General features: G+C 44.5%; 1 protein-coding gene across 4 annotated transcripts in view; it reads left to right on the plus strand.

Annotated features, from left to right (window-relative positions):
- Positions 1–22,569, plus strand: part of AUH (AU RNA binding methylglutaconyl-CoA hydratase) — a 159,770-nt gene that overhangs the window by 131,498 nt on the left and 5,703 nt on the right. For 3 of the 4 annotated variants that reach the window (XM_077910117.1, XM_077910106.1, XM_077910095.1), the window contains 2 exons: positions 18,337–18,524; positions 21,928–21,978. In XM_077910117.1, the coding sequence (XP_077766243.1) occupies positions 18,337–18,524; positions 21,928–21,978 (239 nt within the window). Of the gene's footprint in view, positions 1–5,634; positions 5,711–18,336; positions 18,525–21,927; positions 21,979–22,569 lie in introns of all 4 variants that reach the window. The other variant, XR_013386562.1, reaches the window with a different exon arrangement.

The following is a 22,569-nucleotide window of genomic DNA, read 5'->3' on the forward strand; positions in this document are numbered from 1 at the left end:
ATAAAAAGAAATGAGCTCTTGTCATGTGTGGCAGCGTACATGAACCTAGAGAGTATCGTTATACTAAGCAATAAAAGTCAGAGAAGGATGCATGCCTTTTACTTAGATGTGGAATCTAAGACACAAAACAAATTAGCAAAACAAAACAGAAACAGACTCCTGAAGACAGAGAACAATTAGTGATTCCTGGAGGGGAGCAGGGAGGAAGGCTAAAATAGGCGAAGGGGATTCGGATGTGTAAACTCCCAATTATAAATAGTCATGGGATTTGAAGTTCAGCACAGAGAAGACAGCCGCTAATATTGTAATAATTATGTATGGTACCGAGTAGTTGCTAGACCTATTGTGGGGATTGTTTCATAATATATATATATGTTGAGTCATGATGTGGTACACCTGAAAGTGGTATAATATTGCCTATCAAGGACTTTAATGAAGAAAAATAGTAAAGCCGAGTTGCAGGGGCGGGGGAGAGTGGAAGGAAAGTAGAAAATATGTGATACTGTGGCTATAGACAAGCAAAGCTTATTTCTGAAGTGCTGCCTCTGTGCCACTGTCTTTTAAGCGTCTGCCAGGTACTCTGTAACTGAAGGCCAATGTGTTAGTGAAGCTTTACCCGTGGGAATGAAGGGAGCATGCTTACAACCACAGTTGGGTAAAGTAGACCCAGGTTTGAGTACAGAAAGGATGAAAACAATATGGTGCCGAAGGTCTTGGATCCTGGCAGAAATCAGGGGGATTCCTTTTGAACTGGAGAAGGTATGGTGGATGCAGAAGGGCGCAGGCAGCAGACAGCACCTGTGGAGATGCAGAAGTTGGGAATCAAGGTGTTGCATGCGTATGTGTGGCCAAGGTGGATATCCACAGGGCAGAGGGGATGCGAGAGACCCTGCAGAGCCTGTGTGACTGGGGAGAAGAGAGATGCCTTTGGAGACAGGGTACAGGAGCGGTGTCACATGGGCTCACTGTGGGGGTTGCTGGAGAGTTCAGTGCTCACCAGGGCTTCCTTTGACCTGGGTTGTGCCCCGGCATTGGGTGCTGAACTCTGGGTGGCATCATTCCATAGATCTCAGGACTTCCTGCAGCCATGCAGTGCTGTCCCGATGCAGAATCAGAGAGCAGGGGAAAGGGCAGCTTTGTGCATGGTTGCTGGTTGCCGGTTGCATGCAATGAACACTGAAGGGAAAGGCAAGATCAAAGAGATTTAAGGTTCCTGGTCCTGGCCCGAGCATGGTGGAAGACTTGCAACAGTAGGAAGACTAGAGTGCAGGTGGGGGATGTGGAAGACAGGGGGCTGAGGATTGGGGAGGTTGGACAGGAGGAGCCGGGGGTGCTGATCTGGGCCAGTTTGGGCAGAACGGGCCCTGGGTGTGTCTGCTGAGGATTCTGGGAGCCAGTTGCTGGTGTGGACAGGGAGGGACCCAGACTCCTCCCAGCCTTACACTTTGCCATCCTCATCATGAGGCTTTTCGTTCACAGCCTATGGGCTTAGGCTCCACAAGGAGCAGCAGGTTCCATTGTTAAACAGTCGTCCTGTGTGTGTTTGCTTAGCTTCTAACCTACTAGTGTGCACGGAGTGCCTTCTTTTGCAAGTATTTTGCCATAAGCATGGTGTCTTTTGCCTCATCTCTTTGATGAGATGCTATTTCAACTTCATTTATTAGTTCTGTAGCAGTATTATTTGGGCCCTTAGTGGTTTTCTTAGCTCTGCAGTCTTCTTCACGTCTCAGTTTTGATTTATCATTGCCCTTGCCTCTCGCATATCGATTTCATGTCCCTCTGCATCACGGAAGCTTTGCATTAGTCCTTGCATGGCGCTCCCTCAGTGAAGATCAGTGTCCCTGGCATGCGTGTGCTGTCGCTGTGCCCTGTGGGTGGCTTGTGTGGTCTGCCCAGAGGAGTGAGGAGGCCAGCGTAATTTGGGGGAGCCACCGTGCTGGTGTGCTTTCATCACCCACATGCTTCTTTATCGTGAGCCTCTGTCGGGACTGCTGTTCTGCTACACGGTGCGTGAACTTTGGGTTGAGGGCTACGTACTGCCTGTGTTCCTGTCATCTGAGGGGATGGGAGGAGGGAACAGGAAGAGCAGGACTCATCCCTTGGGCACTGGAAGCAGCCTTGTGGTGCAGCTGTGCAGAAGCCTTGCCCCAGGCTCCTTCTGCCTCATCAGGGCCATACCTGTTTCCCATGAGATACACCCTTGTACACCCTGTTCCCCAGCTAGGGACAGGGGCTGGGACTCTGAGGACAGCAGGGCTCTGCGCCTGCCCCAGTCTCCCACCTCCAACCCCTGTAACACTGCTGGCAGCTTGAGATAGGAAGGCTTAGCGAAATCCAGGTGTGTGCCTGTTTGGTGGCGGGGGGGGGGGGGGGGGGGGGTGCATCCCAGGGAGCGGGGGCGTCCCAGGAGGAATGAGAGGGCAGCAGGAGGAGTGGCCTGGTTTGCGTGTTGGCCCCATGCCTGACTGACCTTGACATGGGGCCTCTGTTTCCCTGTCTATGTGAAGGGCACCGGTGGTCCTGCATCATAAGGGGGTTGGGAGGAGCAGAGGGGCTAATGCCTGTGAGTCGAGTGGGGCCAGTTCGCTGCTCCCAGCAGGTGTCTGCTCCCCCCAGTAGGTATTTGTAAACCACCTGCTTGGGCACTTCTCCCCCTCCGTTACCCTTGATCCCTGTGATCTTGCTTCCATAAGATCATTTTTGCCTTCCTCGTCACTCAATTCTTGCTGATCGTTGGCAGTCATTAGATAATCATGATCCTTTCTGCCTTCCTTGTCCAGATTTCCTCTCATCAGATAAAAGCCAAAATGGCATCTGACCATTCTGTGTGGGACAGCACGTGAGGAGAAAGGCCTGTCTCTCGAAAAGTGCTTCGTTTTTTAAATTTGTCATGGGAATGCCTTCACACTCTTTGTCCTCACATAAGAGATGGGTTGTGGTAGCCCCGACACAGGTCTTGCCCACACACCAGCTTTGCCCCATGTGGCCTGACCTTGAAATCTGTCATGTGTGTTTCCTGGCCTGATTTTCTACAATTATGCCATAGGATTGTGGCACTTCTCTTTCCTTGCTGTTCCCCACCTTTTATTTCCTCTCCCACATTGAGTTTTCAACTAATTTTTGTTAATTGTTAAAGAAAAAGGCTAGGAATTAGCAGTGAGCTAGCCAAGGATCTGTCCTACAAAAATCTGCGGTATACATGTTAAATCTGTAATTGATGCATATTATGTTTCCAGTGTCTAAAGAATTTTCCATTTCAAATACTGAGAGTATGGCTTAATTTTAATATTTGCATCTCAAACTTAATTTTTCAAAGGAACATCTTTGTCAATCCATTGTTAACATCAGCCACCACATTTTGCACAATGAGGGTAAAAGAACTTTTATTGTTCTTACTAGGATGGCAGTAATTAATAGTTGTCGCCTCTGAAAGTTCCATTCAGATGTCCTCCTAGAACAGGGGGAAGACAGGGATTACCTCTCCGGAGCCTCCTATGTGTGCTGCGTGATCAGCAGGACTCTGGGAGTGGGTGAAGGGGAACAAGGGAGAGGCTAGTCTGTCCCTTCCGGGCCTTTGCCCTTATCCTCAGCAGCATATACAAGAGGTGAGCTGTGAGATTTGGGGAGAAAAGGAAAGAGCATTAGCATTTACTCAAGGTAATTTCACATATATTTTGTATCCATCTGTGCCTTAAGGTAGTTTGAAATACGAAATCCTAATATAAATATATGAAAACATCTTTATTAAACCTGCATCTGAAGTTTCTGTGCATTTATGAGCAAGCTGAGTAAGTAGGAGCAAAATGAGTAACTGGGAAGTCTACAGGTACAGTGTTTGGGGTTTTACCCCACCATTTTATTGTGAGAGTTTTGTCATTTTAAATGATTTCTGTTAATACTATACAATGAACATTTGAAAAATACATATCAGATAATTGTTATAAATTAGCCAGCTGAGCTTGAAAAGGCAAAAGCTGTGGGAGAACTCGTGTGTGTTGTGTGTTGTGGGAGCTGCTGGTTCAGGATGAGGTTGGAATTGATGGAGAGTATGTGTTTGTTTTATTTCATTTTGGATGTGGGGAGAAGGTTACTTGTTTTTGACAGGTTTTCTTCTTGCAGCATGAGTTAAGAGTTATGAAAAACTGACTGGGTGTTGGATGTATCTTACAGAAATAATTTGTTTCCAGTAAGTTAAGAGTTGCTTCATCTTGCTTGGATATGCTCTGAAGAGTGGCTCATTCTCTCCACTAATATGAAACAGTTGTTGACTATTCCCCTAAATAACAGAGCCTCATACTGTCATTTCACCGGCTAGTTGGCACTTGTCCCAATCAGGAGCAATGCTGATTAGTTCATCTTTGTAGTTTCAGCCACTGTGAAATGCCATGCTCATTTTATTTTGCTCATTTTGCTCTTTGTTTTCTGTTCACAGTTGAAACAAAAAAAGTGAGCTGGCCACCCTGTCCCGCACCCTCCTGGGGGCGGTGGGGGGGAGGGGTGTGGGGGTTGCGCCTGGTCTCCGGCTCCACCTCTTCTGCGCCTCTGGCCTTTTCCTGCATTAGGAGCCCTAAGAACCATAGGATGAGGTAGAGGCAGGCCTGCATCAGCCACAGAGAGTGAGGGGGAGGAAGGTCTGCCCCCAGAATGGGAGGTGGACACAAGTGTGCGGGTCTTCTGTTTTGTGGACATTGCATTGAAATACATTTTTCTGCAACAACATGTTGCCCGTAGGAATTGACCACTGTGTGCTCTTGTGAAGCTTTCTGCCATTGTGCACTGCCCTGATACTGATAATCCATCTATCCTTTGTTCCAGTTTTGTTCCTACGCTAACTCCCACTAAGACTTCGTTCTAACAACAGAAGGGTAACTGTTTGGGAAGCCATGCCTCTTCTGTCTTCTAGAGGGAGGTGGCTTGCTGTTAGGAGAAGCAGGTGGGCTGCAGAATCAGACTCCCCTCCTTCACCCCCTGGTTTACCTGATGGGCACGGGTGACCTCTCTGAGCCTTTGATCCTCTGATGTGTGAAATGAGGACTAATGATAGTAGCAGCCCCAAAGCATTCGTGCAAAAAGTATAAGAAATAGGGTGTTAAATGACATAGTACATAATGGTTGCTGTTTATCTATTAATAATGGCTCTGCTGTGCCAGAATCTTCAAATTTTTTATCATGTGACCTGCTTTTGATAAGGAAAAAGAGTATTCAGATCTTCATGTCCACTCCACTGTTTAGTCATTTTGTCACATGTTTGTGTGTATTGTTTCATTTATCAATAATACCTTACAGTGACTGTGCTTATCCAGATGTCTGTGATATCCAGGGAGAAAATATGTGCGTATCGATAAGTCTTCACATGTGTTTTTAGTCCTTTTCTAGACCCCTCATTTAACGGAAGAGTTGGGTCCAGTTTTTATGAAGCACCAAAGGGTCCACTCTTTATTGTTATAGTTAAATTAATACATTTTAGAAAGGCTAGAAGCACCACTGATGTGATAGTTGACAAAGACTATGTTTTTCATAGGATGAGCTTTGCAGAAGGAACATCTTCTGTATTATACTCTCCCCATCTTCCCCTGTTACTTTTTAAAGATAATGGTTAACATGTTCTGTTCATCTCTTCCTTAATTTTGAAAGACTGGAGGATGATTTTGAAGTTTTGGAAAATACCGTGTGAATGTGCCCTGGAAAAACTGCTTTCGGTAAAGTACAGGTGAGCAGAAGAAGAGATGGCTTTTAGAGCATGGGCTGTCCACTACCCAGTCTTTGTGCTTGGCAGGCTCTCAATGTCCACACCATGTGGGGCCCCTTCCCTCATGAGGCCTGGGCATACAGACTGCCAAAAGAATGTGGCAGGAGACAGGGGAAATCACTCCCAGGTCTGTATTGGTACATTGCTCACCGTAGGGAGCCACTTGCCAGGTCATGAGGCAGCCCTATGGAGTGGCTCATGGGGCGGAGATGCAGAAGCAAGCAGCCAAGAGGCAACCTAGACACAGCATAGGGCTGTGGCCTCCACGGTAGTGTAAGAACAGGCGAACTGTATGGTTTCTGACGTTCTCCCTTCTCATGTGGGCATGACAAAGGTTATACAGACTGTAGAACATGCATTGCCTCCTTCTCCCTTTGTGCAAAGCACTTTCCTGCTGGATAGATGAGCTAGGGGTAGGTCGTGCACCTTAGCTGCTTATGGATTAAGGTGCTGTACATGTTAAAATGAACTGTAGATCTTATCAGAGTTTCTTTGGTTTTGCAACAGAAACAAACATTGCAGCCAAAAAGGAGCTCACAGGAGGATGAAGGGACAGGAGACTGACCTGCGTGGTCCAGTGCTGTGGCTGCAGACCACATGTCTGTTTAAATTGATTAAGATGAACTAAGGTGAAAACATGAGCCACACTCAGCACGTTTCAAGTGCAGGGCAGCACTCTGTGGCTAATGACTCCTGTATTGGATGGCTCACACATACACCTTTTCCCCCATCACAGAACGTTTTGTGTGGCAGCACGGCATTAGCCAGACTTGTCTAAAATCTGATGCTTGAGTTGGTGAAGCTAACTGCTCCCTTAATTCTGCCCTCTCTCCGTGCATGATTCAGACTGTAGGAGAGTGTCATCTGCCTGTGGCTTGTCTGTGCTGGGGTGGGAGAGAGGTCCCGGTGGAAGCGTCTGGCAGTCCTCGGGCCACTGAGTGCAGAGCCCCTGCAGCTCCGAAGGGTGGCGGAGGGCAGTGCGGGGCAGTATGGTGGAGGACACGGGGCAGCCCGGAATAGGCACACGTCTACCCTGGCAGTCTTTACAGTGGTTTTAAAAACTATGATTTTGTATTTCATCTGGTATATAACAGTCTCTTTTTTCAAAAGTCAAAATAAATATAACAGGGCTTCAAGTATTTGTTGTAGAAATTATACATAAATATTTTAAAGGAAATACATTTTTTTTTTCTTAATGAATAAAACCTTTGCATACTTATTCCTCTGACAGTGAATGGGAGACTGGTCAAGAAAGCTTTCTAGAGTACATTTTAATGAAAACTAAGTCACAAAGGTTTTGATTTTTTTTTTTTTTTCTTTTGGCAGCTTAATTTGCTCTGGAAAAAATATTTTTAATGTCTAACCTTTTTTCCTCTGCCCCAATTCTGAAAATTTTTTAGCTTTTATTTACAAGGCTCCTTTAGAATATACCACACAGAGCTCAAACTGATGTATTTCTCTTAGATTCTGCTGGAGTTTAGCTGTATAGGTTTTTCTTCCCACTCATCCCTGTGTTATTTCTTTCTGTGTGCCCATGTGTGTTTTCTCTCACTACTTTACAACATGCTAAAAATCCTCGGGGAACAGAAAGTATTACAACACTTCAAGCATTGGTCACAAATTGAAGGATAAATATTTTTATGGTTTTTGTATGATTGTGACATGATCTATCATGAGACCAGTAAACACGCCATGTTTGTTCACATTGCGCATTCCTCTTTGACCTTGATGTTTCATTATAAAAGCAAAAGGAAGTTGGTTTTGTAAACATCTAGGCCAGATCTATCAAGAAAGCTCTTGCCTAAAGCCTTGTGACAGAGTTTCACAGTGATCAGTTGCAACAGGCATTATAATCCAAAACTAACATTTTCCTTCCACAATTCAAGGAAAAAGTAACTTTAATTGGCTTTCTATTTATGAGAGGGGATTTAGACATAATTCAAAAGCGATACTCAGTTCTAGAAGTCAGAGATCCTTTCTCATTATGGCAGCAGATGCCGTTAATGTGGTAGCTACATAACTTTTCAACTTGGTGTGTTTGTTAGCAGTGTCCTCTGTATTACTGTGGCTTCTTTTTTCATGAAGTTGTAAAAGAAGGGAAAAGGTAAAGGATAAAAAAAGAAGCTTAAAAAACAGAAATAGAGAATATGGCATTTTCTACCTTGTAAATGTTACTGAAACATAATTTGTGATCCATAAGCTATGGCAGTTATTTATATATTACATTATAACTGATTGTGAATTGTCAAATAAAGCTTGCTTTAAACTGTTTAAATAATGTCAATATAACAAAAGGAAGGTAACATCTGTGTTTGGTTTATTTTAGACTTTCAGTTTAGGACTTTAGTCTGGGAGTCCCAGGTTGGGCCAGCAAGCCCACGAGGCTGTGAGGAATACAGAGCAGTGGGGGACATCGCCAAATAATGTGAAAATCTTGACCTCTTTTCCCTTTGCTGGCAAAAACAAGCTTGCTGTGTTTAAGCTATTGCTCATCTAAAGTTGCTACTTTAAAGTAAGTTTAAGTGGCATAACCTGAGGAGAGATTACATAGAACAATCCTTGATGCCTTCTTAAAATAACAGATGTTAAATTCTGGGAAATTTTGAACAGGAACATAAAATTTCAAATATATTTTCATTCTATCCACATGGTAAGTAAACATGAGAACATTTTGTTACATGATTTATACAGTTTCACCAAGCAGAGTAGCAACTGCTCATTGCTTACTTGTTTCCATTTTCCCTTAGTGATAAGAGCCCAGGTTCATTCCCTATTTATGGCAAAATACCTGAACAAGACAAGACGGTAACCTTTCCTGCCACCTGCAACCACGTGACCAAGTTCTACCCAGTGAGGTGGAAGCAGAGGTGTTGGCTAGGGCTTAACCAGTGCCTCTGAAAGCACAGCACTCTTGCCTTTCCTTCTCCTTAGTTTGCACACATGATGACAAGACTTCAGCCTTTTTGAACCAGGAGATAACCTGGAGGACAGAGTATGCAGGTCAAGGTCAAGGACAGCAAAGGAGGAAGACAAGAGCTTGTGCTCTGACTTCTTTGCCGTTTATGATCTTGATGCAGCCTTGAAAAAACTCTCCTAGATTTTGTGGTTGACTTCAAAGGTTTCAAGGAAGTGGTCGAATCAGAGTAATAAAATTGTAGGTCCTGTGAAAGAGGCTGGATTTAATAGAGTGGTCAGTGAAAAGGTTGGAGATGTGGCAGCATCACACAGCGAAGCCTGACTGCCAAGGACTTGTTCCCCACATGCGTTTTGTTGGCACTCGTCCTCCATGCTCATCATCTTTTAGAAGAACGGAGCCTCGAAACTCAGCCCAGAATCACTGAGAGAATATGACTTTTGGGAAAGGCCCTACATCTTCGATATGCATTCGAAGTCATGGCTCTTGTACAGATGCTGGATTAAATGCCGCCCTGTGGAAAGGAACCAGGGCTCGGGGAAAGTGGCCCATTCAGGGTCTGGGGAGGAGATGTACTAGATGAGCTTGGAACATTTTGTGATCCTAGGGCAATGAGAAGTTATCAGAGACTATTAAGGTCATATCAGAAGGTCGCTAGAGGCAGTCTACGTCTGTTCCCACTGGCCAAAGATGGGCCAGTTGGAACCTCCGTACAGATGAACCTGGTGCATGCTAATGCATCTATCAGATAATGTGAAAATCTGTAAGCCTGTGAAGGTTCTCAGAGACTAGAAACTTGTCACCTTTGACAGATTCTAGGGAGCCACATTGTTAATCCTGAAAATTAGTAAATGAAGGAAAAGAATCAACCATGGAAAAACTGCAGTTACAAACTCATTTTTGTTATTGATAGATTTCAAGCAAAAACGACAGACATCCATTTTAAGTATTTGCATCCTGTTTTTGTTTTTGTTTTGTCCCTGGCTTCTGACAGTGGTTCAGAGAGCTACCTGCTTCCAGAATGTGAGTGCCAAGAGCATGTTAGATTTGGATGTGAATGAGCCCTCTGACAGTTCTAAAATTGTTTATTTTCATCATATGTTTAATGGCATGAGGGAGGAAATATAATTCATACTTGACGGATTTGTTTTCTGCAACCAAACATACTCCCTCAGTGAATTCATTATGTGTTAAATAATTAGGTAATTGGTATTTAGAAATGCTAAATACTATGCAGAAATTGTGGTCAACTGTTGTTACCTGGCAGTTTAAGAGAGTTTTTCCAGCTCTTTTATTAATAGTTGGGGAAATGAGTTGGTGCTTTTGAAAGGACCAAGGAAATATTACTATTTTTCCGATTTAGAGTAGTAGGTTTCCAGTATCCCAATGTTTGCTATTCCACAGGTTTTAAAACAAAGAAAGCCTGTTTCAGGAGTTGTGATAATCGGCATCTTGTGTACATTACTCCCTCCTATCCCCAGAGTGAGTGTCAGTTCCGGGTCCCTGATTGCAGCCACTCATGTCTTATTCTCCTTCCCGTCCCGCACCATCAGGGTCATACCCTTGACTTCCATGCCATCACCACCAGCTGCATTCCTTATTGAGATTTCCTGTGTGTCTACAGCATCCCTGCTGTCCAGGCCTCCTTGGACCTCACCAAATCACTGTATCTGTGGCCCTTTTCATCTCAGCACATCCCTGCTCTGGCACCCAGCCTTGGTCTCATGGTCCTTCGTCAGAATGACTTCCTTACAAGTAACCTTATCTCCCTTCACACCAGCCTCACAGGGAAGTCGGGAAGCCAACATGAGTTAGTTCACAGACAGGAAACGCTCAGGACTGCTCACATAATGTCATTGCCTGGGGTCTGCTTGGTCAGTGTCCCCTCTTGCTCTTCCTTTTCTGCCTCCCTCTCTGTGTACTTGTCCAGCTTATCTCTGCCTTTGCTGTGCCTGCACCCAGATGGCCACCAGTTGCTGGGAAGAAGCAGATGACCATGCTAACTCGTCTTGTGACCACAGATCTTGGATATGTCATCTGCTTTGCCCAGCAGTTCCCCCACACTTCCCTCACATGTTTACTTTCCACTCCTCAAAATATGTGTTCAGCTCACTTTCCTTGGTCCATCTACACTCACAGACATTGTTGGTACTAATAACAGAAAACCCTACTTCAGGAGCTGGAATTCTAAGAAAGTGCCAAGCAATCACAGAAAGTCTCCAAGTAAGGCAGTTTGGGGACTGCTGAGTTTGGCAGCCCAGTGAAGTCTTTGTGCTGTGCCATCTTTATTTGGAAGACTCTGCCCTTGCTGCTTCCATCATGGTCATGAGGTGGCTCTCCTTGCTCCAGGGGTCATGTGTGGATGTGGTCACACCTGGGAAAACACCTCTTTATTCCTGGATGCCTTGATTCTTGTGAGGACAGACTCTCCCAGAAGATCCTTGCAGGCTTCACTAGAAGAAGACTGGAGTGAGCAGTAGGGGGCAGACGCCCGGGAGTGATTGGCTGCGGCTGAGCACCACCTTCCTGCATTTATTCCACCTCACTCACACAACTGGGCACCTCCCAGGGTCTTGTTGAGTCTCTGCTCCTTTCTATTCTAACCAGTGTCCCGAGGTGGTCTCATGCAGGCCCTTGGCTCTGAATGCCATGCGTGTGATGGTTATCATGAATAAGCATTAGACAGCATATCCGGTCACATCCTTGCCTGCTCCACTTCTGTGTGGAGCTTAACATGGCCTGAGCACACCCCACTGCCTCCTGTCTTCCCCGTGTCAGAGAACAGTGCCCCCTACCACTCCTGTGCTCTAGTCAGAAAACCGGTTTATGGATTAATTTCCCATTCTCCTCATATCTTTTTCACTAGTTTTGGACAGTTACACCAAATTCCCCTCCCTGATCCCCCCACCGTGTGCTACCCTACTTCCATTCCAGCCACCGTCATATGGCACTTGGATGACACCAGCAGCCTCCTGCTGGGCACCCCTGTAACGTGTTCTCTGCCAGGCTTACAAAGGATCTCTTAAAACACAAATCTAATTATGTCACCTTATGCTCAGAAACCTCCAGCGTCTTTCCATCACCCAAGATGGAAACTGCACTGCGTTTGTGTGATCTGAACCTGCCTGTCTCACTCCCTTCCTTCTACTCCCCTCACATTCCTTCCCCCTATGTTCCTACAGTAATCTCCTTCCCAAATATGCTGAGCCAGGCTTCACTGTAGGCCTTCACGTAGCTGGTGTCCTCACCCATCTTCATGTGGCTGCCTTGTTAGCATTCAGGCACAGGTTTCACATTTATCCACCAGGGCTTCCCCAGCCACTCCATCTAAATCAGACATAGCGGTTATCTCACAGCCTGTTCCTCTGCCTTAAATTCTCTCCATGGCACTTGTTCTGTCTTGTTCCTGCGCTTGTTAACTGCTCTTCTTCTTTCCTCTCTGCCTCTAAGATGTAATGAGCTTTTTAAGATTGGAGAATCTATCTGGTTTACTACTGTATGTTCAGCACCCGGGACAGCATCTGGCACACAGTAGGTCACTAAACCAATAAATTAAGAGATTGAACAGATGGATTTTATTTGCAAAAAAATACAATAGATACACTCCCATTTGGCTTCATCTATTTTTGAGAAAGACAAAGACAAAACTACTAGTTACATTGTTTGTGTCCTTCATGACGTAGAAAACATCCAATAGAAATTGACTCAGACTATCCTAAAAGAAAAGGAAATTTATTGTAAGGTTTCCAGAATTAATAGATGAGTAGACAACAGGGCTTAGAACACAAAGTGGAACCTAGGAGCCCTGGAATGAGATAGCCCGCACTGGCTGGCAGAGCGTGGCCAGGATCACAGTATAAACACACGGATCATCGGGTCTGCACATCCCCCTGCCCCTGCGTTGTCACAAGGTCACCCATTCAGGATGCCTGGTCCTGAGAAATCACATCCCATGGGCCAGACCTCTTGGTTGCCTACCCAGCTGGGCTAGGGCTGAGAGAAGGAGGGTCTGGCCCCTTGGCCTCCATTGGAAGATCTATTGACTGTCCCAGGCCACCTATCAGTAGGGGGTCTCCAGAAGCAAGACCCAAGATTTTAATGAAGGCAGCCAAAACACGATAGATACTACTGAAAGCAAATTGGGACCTTGTTTTGAAATTTCTTTCCAAATCTGTTGGGACCCTCCTACACATAGTGTGAGCCTACCTACCTTTGTCTTCTTGGCTCATCATGACTATAGCTGGTCTTCAAACCCAAATCTTCACTATAGAATGTTGATCCCACACCACTCCTTTCTGAGGTTGCTGTCAGATGCTCAGTGGCTTCCTGTCACCCTCAGTAAACCCTAGGGCCGTGCAGGGGGCCCACAGTATCTGGCCCTGCTCCTCTTGGGCTGTGTTTGCTGCCACCTGCATATCCCTGCTCTGTGCTCTAGTCACTCCAGTTTCCCTGTGTTCCTCCATGAATCAGACACAGTCTCCACAAGACCTGAGCACTGGGGCACTCCCTGCTTTCTCCTGGTCTCGGCTCCAGTGTCACCTCCTGAGAGCCCCTCCCTGGCCATCCTGTCTATGCTGTGTGCACTCTACACCCTGACACTCTCTACTGTTCTGCTGCCTGACAGTATGTCTTCGTTGGCTCATTGTAGGCTTCTCTATGAGAGCGTAAGATCCAGACGGTGTTTATTACACAACCATATCTATGTGCCTGGAGCAGGAAGCCGCAATAAGTACTTGTTGAATGCGTGAACATTGTGTTACCATGTTGGAAATGACGCTATTACAGTATCATATTACCTATACATTGCAGATTTTTTTGGAAACACAGGAAGGCAGAATAAAAAAAAAAAAAGAGCTATCATCTGACTCCACAGAGACAACTTTTTAGGCAGGTTCGGTATGTGTATGCCTGCTTACATTATTACATACTGATGCATACCATACACACACCTCTTATTTTCTACAAGAAGCCATCAGTTCTTTTCATAAGTTGCTCTTTGTATTTTCTTACCACATAGTAGATAAGAATCAGTCAGAGGTAAGTGTGAATCCTGTTTCTGCAACCTAACTTTCTGACTTTGGGCAAACTGTTAAAACTCTCTGAGCCTCAGAGCAGGGCATGACCAGGAGTCAGGGCTCCAGGTCGGAAGCTCTTGGGACAGACAGTAGCGTAAGTTCTGGGGAGAGGCTGGCAGAACTCTGAGATCTTGACACATTAGGGCTGCTGCCAGAGTGGAACAGGTTGCATTCCGCTGGGGACCACCTCAGGTTTAGTCCCATTGTTTAGTCTTGTCAGTCCTCGAGGCTGTATGGAGAGGTGGCATTTTATCATCCTAAACTCTAGTCCTATGGGAAGTAAGCAGGTTGTGTGATCTAGTGGGTGAGCCTGGTATAAGAGAAGCAGCGGACAAATAGGACATGGTGTCTTTGTTTTTACTTAAGGCTAAACTGATAGTGGAATTGAATATTCAGAAAGAATTAATGAAAGATGAACTGAAGTAAATTCTCTCTAATACTCCTCTTTGCATTTGGAACTGAAATCGGACGCCTTTTCCCTCACATCAGGTCTTGGCGGCGCTTCTTGTCTCTCTGGTTGCAGGATGGGGTCGGTGCTGCACCGAGCCTTGACTCTCCTAACAGGCACTCGTGTTTTGTTTCGTTTTATAATGGAAAATTGCTATTCACAAACAGAAGCACTTCCAAGCTGGAGTAGAATGTTGACATAAAAATATTTTCTGTTGGGACGCTTGGGTGGCTCAGAGGTTGAGCACCTGCCATGGCCTCAGGTCGTGATCCTGGGGTCCTGGGATCGAGTCCCACATCAGGCTCCCTACAGGGAGCCTGCTTCTCCCTCTGCCTGTGTCTCTGCCTCTCTATGTGTCTCTCATGAATAAATAAATGAAAAAAAACCTTTAAGAAAGGTATTTTCTATTTAGGGTAACTATTTGTGAGATACTGGTGGAAATCTTAGATTCCTCATCAATTGTATCTAGTTTTTTGTATTGTGATGCCCTGTGGTTTAGTAACTTCCATTTGTATGGCTCTTGCTCACACTATCAGTGTTAATTGAGGAAGGCAAACTGAACAGGTCACATCATTTTTATAAACTTGGAAATCACAAATTTTATATGACTGAGGGAGTAGGGAGGCAGTTACCTCTAGTTCTGTCGAACTTTGATTTCTGCAGACTGGTTGCAGCACAGAAAAACAGGCCAGATGATTTGTCACCAGACAGGTTTCCTAAAGATAAAATTTCAGTAGGAATGAGCAACTTAAATAACGTATTAGTGTGACTATTCAAGAATGCCCCTTTCAACAAATGGTGTTAGGAAAACTGACTTCCACATGTGAAAGAATGAAGTTGGACCCTTACCTTACACCATAAATAAAAATTAGTTTGAAATGGATCAAAGAGGGGCACCTGGGTGGCTCAGCACTTGAGCCACCTGCCTTCCACTCAGAGGGTGATCCCGGGTCCTGGGATCGAATCCCACATCAGGCTCCCTGTGGGGAGCCTGCTTCTCCCTCTGCTTTTGTCTCTGCCTCTCTCTCTCTGTGTCTCTCATGAATGAATGAATGAATGAATGAATAAATAAATAAATAAATAAATAAATAAATAAATAAATAATTTTTTTAAAAAAGGATCAAAGACCTTAAATGTAAGAATTGAAACTACAAAAATATCTTAGAAGAAAACAGTAGAAGAACTTTGTGACCTTGGATTTGGCAATGATTTCGTGGATATGACACCAAAATCACAGGCAATATAAGAAAAAAAATGGATTTCATCAAAATTAAAAACTTTTTGTGCTTTAAAGGACAGAGGAAAAAGGCAATCCACAGAACGGGAAGAAATATTTGCAGATCATATATCCGATAAGTGATTACTATCCAGAATATATACAGAACCCCTATAATCATCTCCAAAAAGCAACCCAATTAGAATATGGGCAAAGGACTTAAATAGATGTTTTTTTCTGGAAGAAAATACACAAATGGCCAATAAGCAAGTGCAAAGAAATTCATTGTGACTAGTTGTTAGGGAAATCATAAACCACAGTGAGATACCACTTCACACCCATCAAGAAGGTTACCATCAAACCCTCCTCTTCCTCCCCTTCCCACCCCCCCACCCCCCCCAAATAAAATACTACAGAGAAGAATGCTTATCAGTGAGAATGTGGAATTAGAATCCTTGTGCCCTGTTGATAATGTAAAATGAGCAGCTAGTAGCAAAAAGTGCGGCTATTCTTCAGGAAAATTAAATACAGATTTTTCTGTATGATCTAACAACTCTGTCTCTGGATATCTACCCAAAAGGATAGAAAGTAGAGTCTCAGAGATATTTGTTCCCACATGCGTGGCAGCATTATTCTTAATAGCTGAAAGGTAGAAGCAACCCAAGTGACCATTACCGGGTCAGTGAATAGATAAAACTTGGTATTTATACAATGGAATATTATTCAGCCTCATGAAGGGAGGAAATGCTGACTCCCTACAACCGGACGAACCCAGAGGACATTATGCTTAGTGCGGTATATCAGACACAGAAGGATGAGCACTGTATGGGCCCACTTACATGAGGTTCCTAGGGTGGATGGCTTGTGATGTCAACCTACAGGCTGAGTCTTAGATGCAGTGTTAGTTGGTGAGCCAAGGTGAGGATTTTCCTAGATCCTCTGGTGAGGATTGTTTTCAGCAAAACCAGGAAGCTCTCTTGAGCAGAAGGTCATGTCCTCCAGCAGACTGTTCTGGTATGCATCCATTTCACCAAGCAGGGCTTGAGTTATATGCTGTTCAGCTCAGGGAATGGATGTGTTTTGTGGCCTCTGTTTCATCACTGTTCTTTCTTTAACTTCTACAAAATCCTCATTCCTGGAGAATAACTATGAATGAAATGATAGGATGAATGGGTGTAAGCTCTATGGACTTGCAAGACTCCATGGTCCCAGTTGAATAGAAAGTATGACATTAACAGGGATTGTTGAGGGTCACATCGGCTGATTTTGAACAGTCTACATCAGACTTTTCACAGAACACAAAAGAGAATCATCTCCTAATGTGCTTATCATGAATACTGTCTCCATAAGTTCATCCGTCTCGTGAAAATTCTCATCAGCTCCATGAGGAAATAGAGCTGTATGGGTTGTATTTATATCTCTGTTCTAATCAGCTGCCATTGGGAGCGCCATAAATAACTTGTCTTTTCCCTGCAGCTTGTCCCATAAGTTCTTAGACCCATCTTTCCCACACCGAGCAACATCACCGTTTACAGTTAGATTTAAATTTGTCAATGCTTCATTTTGTTCCAACACACGTTTTTCTGCCACATCAAGTAAAACACTTATAAATTCACCATCTCTTACTGCTGAGGCAGTGTAAACACTTAATAAACTGTATTTTATAGAAGCAGTACTCATTTGTGTTCAAACCCAGTCCCTATTGAAAGTATCAATCCTTTCCAACTCACTGAGTTTTGTGTATGTTTGTTTTTCTGAATCCTCCATGTTTCCTAAATGGCTTCTCGTGGTTCTTAATGCATCTGCTTAATACCAATGCAGGCGTGCTAGCTTTATGTGTTCAAAATGTAGGAATATATTTCATCACTGAAGGGAAATACGCTTTCTGGAACCTGTGGTCATTATTTTTCACTTCGCCACTTTTGATTGGGACATTTGTGGACCAAACAAAACCCAGTGAGCTTGTTTGGATGACGGGTCGCCAGTGTGCTTTCCTGGCCACCAGTGCCTTGGGGCAGCCCCTCCGCTGCCCTAAGGATGAGATTTGGGGGGGGTGGAATTAAGGAGACAAACCATGAGAGACTCCTAACTCTGGGAAACAAACAGGGTTGTGGAAGGGGATGTAGGGGTGGGGGGGCTGGGGTAACTACTGAGTGATGGGCACGGAGGAGGGCACTTGATGGGATGAGCCCTGGGTGTTATACTGTATGTTGGCAAATTGAATTTAAATTTTTAAAAAAGTAATAAAAAAAAAAAAGCCTAACACTGTAGCTGCTTCCGTATTCTTATTGGTAATAATGGAGGCCACCAGATAAGAATATTACCTGCTTTTGTCTAGCTTTCTCTTTAACGAAATCCTGGCCTTGTCACTAGAACATAACGGGGAGGAGAGATGGGGGATTGTTGCTTGCGCCAAAAGCATAAGCGCCACCAGGAGGACAGAACCTGTTTTCACCTGTAACTACCTGGCTTCCTTCTTTTATTAGTCTGCAATTCACTTACCATCTGCAATTCTTTAAAGAGCATGTGGTGAGTTGAATTCTTGGATCCTGACAAGTTTTGTCTAAACCAAAAATGAGGTGCCCAGCATCCGGTGAATGGGCTCAGGGACAGTGTGGCTTGCCCACCCTGTGTGCCACATGCTCTTGCTGTGGTAATGACTGTGGATTCAATTTGGGGACACACCAGCTGTGTTGCAAGGAATAAAGAGAGCCAGAATCCCTTAACAATTACAGAAGGTACTCCCATGGTTTTGGGGGGCATTATTAATTTGATAAACTAATTAGATTCTGCTTTGAAGTAGTTTGCCAGTTACTAATCTCGACATATAAACTTCTGGCCCTTGTTTATTTTATAAGTCAAGAAGTGAAACATTGAAATGTTAAGACTAAAGGTATGAACTTATTGCCTGCATTTGCCCCATTCTCTCTGCAGGGGGGACGCAGCGCCTGCCACGCGCTATTGGGATGTCCCTTGCCAAAGAGCTCATCTTCTCTGCACGTGTGCTCGATGGTCAAGAGGCCAAAGCTGTGGGCTTGATCAGCCATGTTCTAGAACAGAACCAGGAGGGGGATGCTGCCTACCGAAAGGCCTTGGACCTAGCAAGAGAGTTTTTACCTCAGGTATTTCTGATGGCATTTCCTTTTTTCCTCTTTTTAAATAACTTTACAGCAAATTGACAAAACAGTCCTCTCACATACCAATGTGAGATGTTTTCCAAATAGAAAAGTATGTGGTAGCCCTAAAACTGGAAGCAGTAATAAATTAGATTAACATGAAGGACCTTCAGAATTAAAATTTAAGATTTGGAGATAATGTGGGGCCCACGTGGTAGCCGTGCTCTGATAACGCGTGGCGTGCATACTGACGTGTGACAGCTTCCTAGCAACTTCCCTCACTAGCCCCCTGACCCTTCTGACCTGAGCTTACACACGGAGAGAGAGCCACAGATGGGCTGTCACGCTGAGTCACCCCCAAGCTGAAGCCCCGTTGAAGCATCCATGCTGGGGAGACCACAGCCAGCATCCCAGCACAGGCCTTGGTTGCCGCAGCTTGGTTTGAAGTGACCTGCCCGCACCACAGCCACCTTGTGTCTCATTGTGTCTGATTTTGGTTTTTTTGTCTTTTATTTGAGAGAGAGAGAGAGAAAGCGCATGAGTTGGGGAGGGGCAGAGAAGGCAGCTGACTTCCCCCACTGAGCGGGGAGGCTGACACAACAAGGGGGCTCCCTCCCAGGAGCCTGGCAGACGCCTCACCGACAGAGCCACCCAGACGCCCCTGCTTGTGTTTCTGTGATGTTGTAGGCACTGTCTTCACCCCTCTGCACACAGTATTCTTCCCCGCCTCAAGACTTTCGAATCTGGAATACATGGTGCATTTGCTCACAAACAACAGTTCTTATGAGTAATGTTAACAGCGGTGCATCATGGGGCCAGGTCTAGGTGTTCTTTGTTCTTTCTTTTTGGTGTATTTTCCGTATATTCCTTTCTTCTAAAATCACAGATAAGAGGACTTTTGCTTTGTGAGCAATTAGCAATTTGTCTTGATCCCTAGTGGAGTTTCAGGTTTTATAACTCCCTCCCCAGTACTGGAATCAGAGTTACTTCCTCTCCACCTCCACCGTTTGATGCCAACAGGACTCATAACCCTTTTGGGGGCTACAGATCCTTCTGGGAGTCTCATGAAACTTCCCTCTAGAGAAATGCTTATGCCCTTCACATTTGTTTAGAGCTTTGCATCGTGTTTCAGAAGGTGTTGTTAGGAGTTCCCAGTCGGCAGACAGGGGCTCAGGTCTGCTGGGCCCCCTTGTCCCCTGATTGCTGACAGGTGGGGCCTCACGGTGGAGTCAGTTTCTAGAACCACGCTGCCGGGTGTTGATACTTCAGTCCTTCTCACTTAGCTAGCTGTGTGCTCTTTTAGGACACGGCGCTTACATCCTTACATGATTCATTCCCCATGTAAGTGACAAGAGCTCTATGCTCTCAATTGATGGAGACAGCAAATAGAAAAGATTTTTGGTGCTTTAAGGAAAAACAAAAAGGCTCTCACTGAAACTTTGGTATTAATATTTCCCCAAAACATTAAGGTAATGTCTGCCTAAAGAGAAGTTAAAGGTACATGTAGCAGGAGAAGCAAAAGTTTAACTAAGTATTGGCTTAATGACTTCCTTTGGCTTAAAACTCTAAGGCCAGTGCACATCTGCATTGAAATGAGGGAGGTGTTTAAGAAAAGTCATGGCATCCTTCCAGTTCTGATCGTTGGAGCCTCTCCTGGTCCTTTGGACTGAAGGCTCAGCTCCCTCCTGCAGTCTGTACCCCTGGGCACCTCTGTACCTCATCGCACTTTCTCCTGTGGCTCTCAGTACCCATGCCTCCCCACCTGCCATCTGACAGCCAGCTGCACTCCACAAGGTGGCAAAACAGGTGTCCTTATGTCCTGTCCCTTTTATCTGGAGGTTGTGCGTCCGAGAACATTAACCACTAAACCTTTACCCCAGGGCAAGGGAGATGCTTGTGGTTCAGAAGATGTGTGGCTGTACATATGCAGAAGTTACAGAACAAAATTTGAGGGTGATACTCTTTATTTCTAGTTTCTGTCACTGAATGATGATTCTTTTAGATACTAGAAAACTTCTATAAAATCAGTGTTTCTGATTTCTGTATTGGATGTTACTTCCATTTTTCTGTTCAAGGAAAAAAAATGTCCCGAAGAAGAGGTTTTGTTGCTTTTATATTTTGAAAGAGGCCCATTGAGTGAACATTGCATCTCCCAGCATTTCTGTTTTCCTGTTTTCCCAGTTTCATAAACTTTGCTGTCCCTGCGGTCCACATGTCCCTCAGGAGTGGCTCCCAGACCTGTTCCATCCATTCATGCACACACAGGAGTTGGACAACCACCTGGTCTGGGTCAGCTGGTGGATGCAGGGGGATAGAGAAGACTTTCACTGACAGGAGCACTCTGTTTAAAACAAAAAACAAAAACAAAAACAAAAACAAAAAAAAAAAAGGAAAGGCTTGATGATCTTAAAAGCATGGTTCTAGTGTGTGTTGCACATATTGCAGATCACATTTTCAAGAATTCTGACAAAGATACTTGTACGAGCCTCACAAACTTGTGGCTTCTGAGGAAGATTTTTAATAAGTGTCTGACTTAGAGAATTTTGTTGGGTTAAAGTTGATGAATGAAACCTCTGCCTGGGAAGAATGGTATTTTTCCTGCCATCAGGGATTTACTCATTATTTATTGGAGTTCTCTGGTGCTTCTGCTATTTAGAGCCTATTTTGCATTCTAATCCAAAAGACACTTGAAAGGATACCATTGAATTCTAACTTCATGACCCATAAACAGTTTTTAGGAATTTAAAATGTGGGCAAACAGCTAAATTCCATCTGGAGCATTTTGCTTTTTAAAGTCGACAAAAGTAATATTTTCACGGCAGATACCCAGTTTTTTCCCGTGACCCTCACGTATCTTGAAGGACTTACTTGGGCTGCAAGTTTTTGTGTGGTGTCGGAGCACTGCTTGGAGGGCACCTCTTTACCCATACATCCTCATCGTGCTTAGTTATGGAAGCCCGAGGAGGACAGGTGCAGAGCCAGAGTGTGAAACAGACCCTGACAGGAGCGTTCACCTCATCGCCAGCCCAGGTTCCTGTCAGGCCATTTGTGGTTGTGGTGTCATGTCATCGTCTTTTGTTTTCCCTCCTTCACTTCCATGTGGCATTGTGTCATCATCTCCTTTTCTTTTCCCTACTTCACTTCCAGGGAGATCTGCTGAAGAATGGTCGACCCTCTCCTGGCACACCCATCTGCTGACCTGCAAGCATGGAGTTAGTAGTCCAGTAGAGTTCTTCCAAGTGTTGTGTAGACTTTGCAAGGCCAGAAAGAAATTTCCCATTAACTGTCTTACAGTTTTTGTTGCTTCTTTGCCATGGTTCCAGCAATGGGAATTTCTGAATTTTACTGAGACATACGACATAATTTGCATAAATAGTAACTAAAATCTATTTCTTTAATTGAATTTTAGGGACCCGTTGCAGTGAGAGTGGCAAAATTAGCAATTAATCAAGGGATGGAGGTGAGTGCCTTAATGCTTGAGTTCATGTTGGAGGAGATAGTGGAGATTTAATTTAATTTATTTTTTAATGCTCTAAAATCCAGCTGTTCCAATGTTACTATTACTACAGGCTACTGAGGCTTAGGTTTTTTTTTAATTTGTTTTGTTTCGTTTTTAGCTACACTATTGATTTCATTCTGCTTAAGCTATTGTTGAATCAGGATCTTAATCACAGAACTTGGGAATTTCACTCATGTCCTGCAGCTTATGACATGCTCGCTGTTTTTGCCATTCAGCTATAGACAGATTTATTGGGTAATAGTTCATAGAAAACCAGAAGAAAAGGTCGTTCTGTATATTCTCAACACCAGTATTGTGTTATTAAAAAAACATTCTGAGGAGAACTTTCAGGCTCAGAGCTGAGCCAGGCCCTCTCTCTACCTTTAATGTCTCAATGTGCTTTATGCAGGGAGCCTGCATTAAATAACGCAAGTCTTTAGGGTGTCCTAGGGTTACCCTGGAGAGCTGGCTTCTGAGGAGTGGAGGCCCTGAGCCAGGAGAGAAGTAGGCAGGGCAAGGAAGCAATGCAGACACCTCTGTATATTGAGCTTT

This window comes from Canis aureus, chromosome 1, assembly GCF_053574225.1.
Source record: "Canis aureus isolate CA01 chromosome 1, VMU_Caureus_v.1.0, whole genome shotgun sequence".
NCBI lineage: Eukaryota > Metazoa > Chordata > Mammalia > Carnivora > Canidae > Canis > Canis aureus.